This window comes from Rutilus rutilus (genome assembly GCF_951802725.1).
Source record: "Rutilus rutilus genome assembly, chromosome: 7".
Taxonomy (NCBI): domain Eukaryota; kingdom Metazoa; phylum Chordata; class Actinopteri; order Cypriniformes; family Leuciscidae; genus Rutilus; species Rutilus rutilus.
Window position 1 is genome coordinate 28,304,785 of NC_140221.1, and position 8,846 is coordinate 28,313,630.

The following is an 8,846-nucleotide window of genomic DNA, read 5'->3' on the forward strand; positions in this document are numbered from 1 at the left end:
TCTAATAACATTATTTTGACCTTTTTTGTGGTCTGTCAAAATGCTGATGAGTAGACTTGATTATTATAATACAAATGTTGTATGTTATACATCAACAACTATAATGCATAATGCATCGTAAGCTCTGCTGTTGAAATTCATTCTGCATGCCTTCATCATTAATCCTATTTCATTTTGTTCAGCCTACGTGTGCTTCTGTCATAGCATGCATGAACTGAATCCCCTCTATAAGGATGTATGACACCTCAGATACTCATAATTAATTAATCGATGCTGCGCATCCCACTTGTCCTGAGACACTCAGTGCTTCAGGGATGGCAGCACAATATTGGCCTACACAAATACTTGGTTGTATTGGAAATTTGCTTCAGCAAGGAACAGTTTACTGGCCAAGTTTTTTTTGTGTGTCGATTTAAATAAAGAGGTGAAACAGGGTCAAAGATATCAAAGCTCTCATTCAGTTCTTTTCATCAACAGCTATAGATCTTTATCAGAATGGGTCAACTAATGGAGGCGTAGGGTTTGTTCTCTTATTCAGAAAATACAAAGACGTACTGTATAAATGAAGTGGGCTATACATTTTTTTGTGATCTCTATTTGAAAAGATGCATATCTTAACTTAAACAATGAGCAGATTAGGATGTGGACAGTGATGCTTGCACTACAGCAAAATAGGCCAATTGTTACTATTTTACATTTTGGTCAATCATTTGTATGAATTTGTAATCTCGTTCATATATTTTCATTCGGTGTGCTTACAGTCCATACAAGCAAACATGAAAATGGTTAATATTACCATGAAAAGTCCAACAATATGCGAAACCATTAACATAACACAGTCTGAAAAGGAAAATGGAACCTTTTTGCTTCAAAATGTCAGCCAAAGATGTTTATAATTAGTAACATAAATTACTTGAAAAAGAGCATGTCTTTACCCTATGGTCTTTACAAGTAACTCCCCAGCCATGACATACACTGATGCTTTTCAGAGACTTCAAATCCCAGCAAAATTGCTTAATGTAGTTAACGTTACTTCAGTTAATTCCTTTTTCTTTTTTCTTTTCTTTTTTCTTTTTTTTTCTCATATGAATTTGATCTTATATGAAGCTGATTTAAAATATAATATATAGCAAGCGCATTCAGTGTACTGTATGTACCAAATCTAACAAGTCCAAACATGCAATCTACTGTTTGTTTGGTGTAGGTAGGTGTGCTTGCTTGGTAACACGACTCTCAATGAAAAAAAAACAAAAAAACTATTCTTCTGTTCGATTATAAAAGCAGGTCTCTGGTTACCAATACAAAACGGTTTCTGTGTGAAATGTGATCCGCGTTGTAACCACTGGAAACAGATTACAACATCCCTAATCCAATCAAAAGCAGAAGCTCCAACAGAGCGCGTGTTCCTCGACCAATCAAAGGCGGACGGATAATGATTGACGTCTCGTTCATCCACCTGCGTTTGAATGCGAGGGTTGGCGTTATTTAAAACTGAAAACCGTTCACTGGGCTTTGCAGAGTTTAGACGACACGCGTTTGGAGAGGGTCAACTACATTTGTGTAGTTTTTTTAAATAAGAAAGTGCTTTTTCCTTAACGATTCAACATGAGAGAAATTGTTCACCTGCAAGCTGGTCAATGTGGAAACCAAATCGGTGCTAAAGTGAGTAACAGTTAAGGGTAACGTTATTGATTACGTCGACGTTAGGCCAATAAAGGCTTGTCGCGAGGGACATGGTTTGTTTGTTGTCTAGTTATCATGTGTATAACTAATTATACTTGAATATTTATGTTTAACTGTGCTTTTCTAGAGAAAAATAACATCGGATAAGATGAGCAACTACCGATCTAACGTTATCGTTTTGTTTTTTTCCTCGGTTTGTAGTTTTGCAAGTTGCCATGACAATTTAAAAGCATCTTATTTAAGGGGGAACTATGCAGGTTTTTTTTTTTTTTTTTTTTTAGCTTAATTTACCTTAACTGAACAGCTTTGGAGTTATTGGAATGGTTATATGACTTTTTTCGGGTTGAATGGTGGTCTCCCATGTTCTGAAAACGTTTTCCAAACGTTCTATTTTGGTTGTGGGAACGTTGATTTGAAATGTTCTAAAAACGTGCATAACGTTGCTGGAACGTTATCTTAAGGTAAGCATAACGTTCCTGTAACGTTCTTTACCCCAACAATGCAACATTCAAAGAACATTAAAATGTCCACTTTCTTTCATGTTAAAATGTTATTTTAAGGTTAGAAAAACATTTCTGCACCATTCTTTCAACTTGATTTTTTTTTTATTAATGCAAACATGGGAATTATATGCGCACACTTTTACAGCACATCAAAAAGTTGAAAATTTCATATGATTATCATACATTTGAAACGCTACATTGTAGCTTAAAAAAACATCAACAAATATTTTCTGATCAACATTTAAATGAAATGGAAACGGTTAAAGGGTTAGTTCACCCAAAAATGAAAATTATGTCACTAATTACCCTCATGTTGTTCCAACCCCGTAAGACTTTAGTTCATCTTCGGAACACATATTAAGATATTTTTGATGAAATCTGAAATCATTTCAAGCACAAATGAGAACTGTTTCGAGGGGGATGCCAGGTGTGCCAAAAAAAAACCCTAATATTCGAATGTCAAATTTTCAAATCGAATACCAACCCACCGAACGAATATTCAGGTCCAGCCCTACAAATATCTATTCCGAAGCTGTAGGGGGAGCTCTATAGAGAAACCTGCGAGCAAAAAGCAAGAAAACAGCGAAGAAATTGCCAAAACTGCATAGCGCTGCTTTAAAGGGGTGTTAAAACACCTTTTTTTGAAGGCTTGATTGTGTTTGTGGGGTGCACTGTAACATGTTCATGCTTTGTTTTTTAAAATTCTCCCTTTGCTTTAAATTTTGAACGTTGTAACTTTGCAGATGTTGTTTATGCTCAAACAGCAACGTTAACTAAAGTTAGAAAAGTGAAATCGTGTTTTACCACCCCTTTAAAATAATTTTTGAAGACATTTAAGGTGATAAAATTGTTGATATTGACCCCTTTTCTTCTGTGTGGTCAGTTTTGGGAGGTGATAAGTGATGAGCACGGAATTGACCCAACAGGATCTTACCATGGGGACAGTGATCTGCAGTTGGAGCGGATTAATGTGTACTACAATGAAGCCACTGGTCAGTTTGCGTTTGCAATGTATTGAAACATAAAAAAATGTCATTCAAAGTTTTACATTTAAGAGTGGAAATGTGCACTTTACTACGACAGGTGGAAAGTATGTTCCTCGTGCTGTTCTTGTCGACCTGGAGCCTGGAACCATGGATTCGGTGAGATCTGGACCATTTGGGCAGGTCTTCCGACCAGATAACTTTGTCTTTGGTAAGCCTGTTTTCATATGCCATTTGACAATGTTAAATTCTTGATGTTTACAGTTTTTTCCAATTGCTGACACACAATTTTGCAAACTAGGCTGGTTTTATCAAAATACTTAACACAATTCACTATTGCTGCAACTAACGATTATTTTAATAATCGATTAATCTGTCTTATTTTTGATTAATCAATGAATCGGATAAAAAAAGATATAATTTCCAACCCCCTTATTCAAAAACAGAACTGACAGTGCAAAGTGCACAAACAGGTTGCTCCTTGAACATCCCTGAGCTGTTAAAGTAAAATAAAATATAAAACACAAACATACACATACACATGCTCAGGGTGGCCGCGGGTCCTTAAAAAGTCTTAAAATGTCTTAAATAAAGTTTTCCTAATAAAAGGCCTTAAAAAGTATTAAAATGTCTTAAATTCAGATTCGATAGGTCTTAAATATTTCTGGTCACGTTACCGCTAAAATGTCTCCAGTCTGACGGACCTAATGTCCGTCAAATAACCAGTGAAGCATCAAATTCGCGTCTATTCGCGTCTTTGCATTGACTTTGTATGTAATCTACTCGCGCAAACAATTAAATTCGCGTTTGGTGTGAACACACCATAAGAGACGCCGGCGCGACCACAACAGTGCCCAACATCAAATGGCAAACGTATAATGCAAGCGGAACGAAACTGCTCGTTATTGTGTGGTTGAAGGACCGTTTATCAGTTTGGACCAGTGCAGCGCGAGCCGATCGTGATCATGCGACACTGTTACTACACAGCACTAATAAGAGATCCAGTAAAGAAAGCATTTGAATTCGCCACAGAACTGACAGAAGTAATAACATCGCTGCGAGATCTAGTAAGTAGCATTCATATGTCTCCGTTATTAACGGATCAACAGCGTTGACATGGAAACCTGGAAGAAACATTGTGCCATGAATGAACTATCAGTGTCCACAGATCAGCAACATTCACCATGGATTTACTGTAGTAACACTAACTGCAACCATAGAAGTTTGGCAGGAATAGTAGGCTATAATGCCTTCAAGTAACATTACGTCGGTTTTATTTTGACATTATGAATACAATTGCTGCCCTCAAATGTTAATCTGAACTAAAATAAACCTGTTTATAACTACTACAATATGACATTTCATTTTTTCCAAGGAGCTGTTTTGTTTTATATGCTCCTAAGAAGAGTCAATTATAGCTCTAGAATTGCTCAAAGTAAAAAAAATATCATACTTTATGATGTTAGTTTTAATATAAAAAAGAATAAAAAATGTAAATCAAGGAAATTTCTCTGGCATTTATTTCTTTATGCTGTATCAAAAACGTACCGAACCGAACCATGACACAAGTGTATCGTATCGAACTGAACCGTGAATTTTGTGAACCGTTACACCCCTAATATATACGCATGTAATATAATGTGTATTTCCATCACAGGTTTGGTCTTAAATTTCATTCAAAGTGGCATTAAAAAGGTCTTAAAAAGTCTTAAATTTAACTTGTTCATATCTGTAGACACCCTGATGCTTTACACCTGCCAAATATATAGGCTTTTTTAATGAAAAAAAAAAGTGCACAAAAAGATGTGTATTTTGTTTAAAGGGACCTGAGCTGTCGGAACAATAAATAATTTATAAAAAAATAAAGATATGCAAATCAGAAAACTTAACAGGATTTGTTTGAACATCAGAACTTGTTCTCTACATTACTCACAGACGCACACACTCACAAACTTGGTTTTTGTCAAAGATGTTATATAGTCTTTAACAAAATGTTTGACATTATTTGACAAGCACATGCACACAAAAGACAAGTCTCGCGCAGTCGGATAATAGTTAATAATGGCAATAATAATGATAACAGAAGATAATATCTCTAGTCTATCCTAATATTAATTATAAATGTATATAAAATATAAATACGATATAAAATAATACAATAAAAAAAACAATAAAAATAAATACAATGGATTGACCACCTGGTATGGTGTGTAAGGTATTTTGCAGCTCATGCTTTCCGAACGTACAGTGAAGTTTCTCTGAGTCATTTAGAGTAAAGAATGAAAAATTCAGTGCTGCAAATTGTGGAAAAAATATTCCTTGTAGTGGTACTGGGGACAGACAAAGTGTTTTCATCTTATGTCTATCTGATTCAAATCAGAGTCTGCTAATTCAGTGGTAAGAATTTAATTGTTGGTTTTATTTATATTATTGTCCATTTATTGAACTTCCATGCCTCTTATATAGTAATTATATATTACTATGTACCAATTTACTAATGCTTAGACACACTCGGTCCCTCTGGTGCGCAGACACACTCGGTCTCTCTCGCGCATGGTTGCTCGCGCACTACTCGGTCTCTCTCGCGCACTACTCGGTCTCTCTCGCGCACTGTCGCTCGCGCACTACTCGGTCTCTCTCGCGCACTACTCGGTCTCTCTCGCGCGCTGTCGAGCGGGGCTCTCGGACACACTCGGTCTCTCTCGCGCACTGTCGCTCGTGCCGCTTTTGTCCAGTCTGCGCCTCATAGCTCTGCTCCACGCTCAACTGAACTTTTTTTTCTTTTTTCTTTATACTCAAATCTCCGCGACTCATTGAGTGGCGCAGTAGTCGCGCAACACAACGAATTGATAATGAAATTCGTAATCGATTCTTTTAATAATCGATTCGTTGGTTGCAGCCCTACAATTCACAAAACCACACACCCAAACTGCAAAATACCTAAGGCCCCATCCACACTATTGCGTCTTCGTTTAAAAACTGAGACCTTTTGCTACGTTTGCACCTCCCGTCCAGACTAAAACGGCAAAAACGGAGATTCAAAACGGAGAAGTTTAGAAACGCTGCCGACCCGTTTTTTGTTTTGAATCTCCGGAGGGCGTTTTAGTGAAGATGGGTCAAAACGGAGGACTTTAGAAACTGACGTAGTAGAGGCTCACGCTCGGAGTGTCATCAGTCATGGCGTATATCTTTGCTAGCAGCTGTTGTGCAAGTAAATTCTGCATTTTACAATGCTATAACTGCCTACATGCACCGGAGGCAAGGTATTATTCGAGCGATCTGTGACAATTCCCGTGTGCAGCGGCGGTATCGACCGTACATGGAGAGTCAGTTTTGGGTTAACCCGGGAAGAACCAGCGCATGGTGGGATCATTTTATCAATGAAGTTGTTTACATCGGCACGCGCATGCCCAGTGTTGGTGAATGGTCACGTGATCCGCGTTTTCAGTCGTTTTAATGTGGACGGAGATCAATTCTAATACGCAGCTAAAACCCTGGTGTGGACGGAGATCGTATTCGTTTTAATTATCCGTTTCTAAACTAAAACGCAGTAGTGTGGATGGGGCCTAATATATCCTGCAAAATAAAGCACTGCAACCAAAACTACATACAGCATTATCAAAATCAAACTTTTGCATGAAATGGATGCATGAACACACTTCATTCATATTACCAGATTTGTGTCTAACCAACTACACACTGTTGGGCATAATGAAAAGCACTCATCTTTAGTATGCTTTGCCATAATACTAAAATAGGTAAAATTGTAGAAAATTCTTCAGATTGGTCACATGCACAGCCATATTTGCAGACACACTGGTGTTTTTTTTTTTTTACCAAACAAGTCAGTGCAACATATGCACAGCAGATATATTTACATTTGGATTGAACAAAAATATGCTCACAAAAAACCAGTGAACTAAAAAAGATTGAAGTGTTAACAATTAACCATTGAGGTGTTTGGCCAGGTGGCACATGTATTGGCCAATTAGACACATGTGACTTTGTCAGATTGTTATCTTATGCAGAGAACCGTGTTCAGTGCATTTAAAGTGCCATTTTGAATTGCAAAATGTGTGTAAAGCAGAAAATGTGTTTAGACTTTGAGACTTAAGAGGTTTTGCTTTCTGTGTGTCAGTTTAAATAATTGTGCTGTGCATGTCATTTTAGTGTTAGCAATTGGAAAAAACTGTAAATTAAGCCTTGTATAATCTGTAATTCTTTTCAATCATAGGTCAGAGTGGTGCTGGAAACAACTGGGCCAAGGGTCACTACACAGAAGGTGCTGAGCTTGTAGACTCTGTTCTTGATGTGGTTCGTAAGGAGGCGGAAAGCTGCGACTGCCTGCAAGGCTTCCAGCTCACCCACTCCCTTGGAGGAGGCACCGGGTCCGGCATGGGCACGCTCCTCATTAGCAAAATCCGTGAAGAGTACCCAGACCGCATCATGAACACCTTCAGTGTGGTGCCCTCACCCAAAGTCTCAGACACTGTTGTAGAGCCTTACAATGCCACGCTGTCCGTCCATCAACTGGTGGAGAACACAGATGAAACGTATTGCATCGACAACGAGGCGCTGTATGACATTTGCTTCCGTACACTCAAACTCACTACACCCACCTACGGCGATCTCAACCACCTCGTGTCTGCTACAATGAGCGGGGTCACCACCTGCCTGCGCTTCCCCGGCCAACTCAATGCTGACCTGCGCAAACTGGCCGTCAATATGGTGCCTTTCCCCCGTCTGCATTTCTTCATGCCGGGCTTCGCCCCCCTCACCAGCAGGGGGAGTCAGCAATACCGAGCTCTTACGGTTCCTGAGCTCACACAGCAGATGTTCGACGCCAAGAACATGATGGCTGCTTGTGACCCCCGCCACGGTCGCTATCTCACCGTGGCCGCCATTTTCCGAGGCCGCATGTCTATGAAGGAAGTGGATGAGCAGATGCTGAATGTCCAGAACAAGAACAGCAGCTATTTCGTGGAGTGGATCCCCAATAATGTCAAGACCGCCGTGTGCGATATCCCGCCTCGCGGTCTCAAAATGGCAGCCACTTTCATCGGCAACAGCACCGCCATCCAGGAGTTGTTCAAGCGCATCTCTGAGCAGTTCACTGCTATGTTCAGGCGCAAGGCCTTCTTGCATTGGTACACGGGTGAGGGGATGGATGAGATGGAGTTCACGGAAGCCGAGAGCAACATGAATGACTTGGTGTCAGAGTACCAGCAGTACCAAGACGCCACTGCCGAAGAGGAGGGAGAGTTCGAGGAAGAGGGAGAGGAGGAGCTTGCATAAGCTCTCAAGTTCTTGATTCACTGTTTTTCTGTTCACTTTCCTTATTCTTTGGTTTGTCTTTGTTTTGATCTCTTCCTCCCAAGCAGTTTCACAAGGAGCTAAAAAGCTCTCAATGTTCATACATTGTCTAATAAAGCTCTGAATTTGATAGCAGTCTTTTGGGGTCTTTGGCCTTTTTCCTTGCTGATGTGTTGAAGTGAATTTTAGATGAAGCTTGGTTGAACATTACTAATGTTGTATTGGTTACCTTTCATTCTTTGTGTAACTCTACAGAATATATAAATTATAAAATGCTTAGTTAATAAGATGTGGTTTCTTTAAGTACAAAATGTTTCATTTGAATATTTTGCAGTGACAGTAGTGCAAACTAGATGAAAGCCGT

At 39.0% G+C, this 8,846-nt stretch overlaps 1 protein-coding gene across 1 annotated transcript; it reads left to right on the forward strand.

Annotated features, from left to right (window-relative positions):
* Positions 1-1,314: 1,314 nt before the first annotated feature.
* LOC311294050 (tubulin beta-4B chain) lies at positions 1,315-8,617 on the forward strand. Its single transcript, XM_084414698.1, has 4 exons — positions 1,315-1,662; positions 3,070-3,178; positions 3,270-3,380; positions 7,404-8,617. The coding sequence occupies exons 1-4, from the start codon at positions 1,606-1,608 to the stop codon at positions 8,462-8,464; spliced, it is 1,338 nt and encodes a 445-aa protein (XP_084270824.1). The 5' UTR covers positions 1,315-1,605; the 3' UTR covers positions 8,465-8,617.
* The last annotated feature ends 229 nt before the right edge of the window (positions 8,618-8,846 follow it).

Excerpts from the sequence above, each read along its gene's own strand:
- LOC311294050 (XM_084414698.1), top strand. The coding sequence starts at position 1,606 with ATGAGAGAAATTGTTCACCTGCAAGCTGGTCAATGTGGAAACCAAATC. Across the intron at positions 3,179-3,269 it reads GTACTACAATGAAGCCACTG|GTGGAAAGTATGTTCCTCGT; the intron begins GTCAGTTTGCGT and ends TTACTACGACAG. Across the intron at positions 3,381-7,403 it reads ACCAGATAACTTTGTCTTTG|GTCAGAGTGGTGCTGGAAAC; the intron begins GTAAGCCTGTTT and ends TTTCAATCATAG.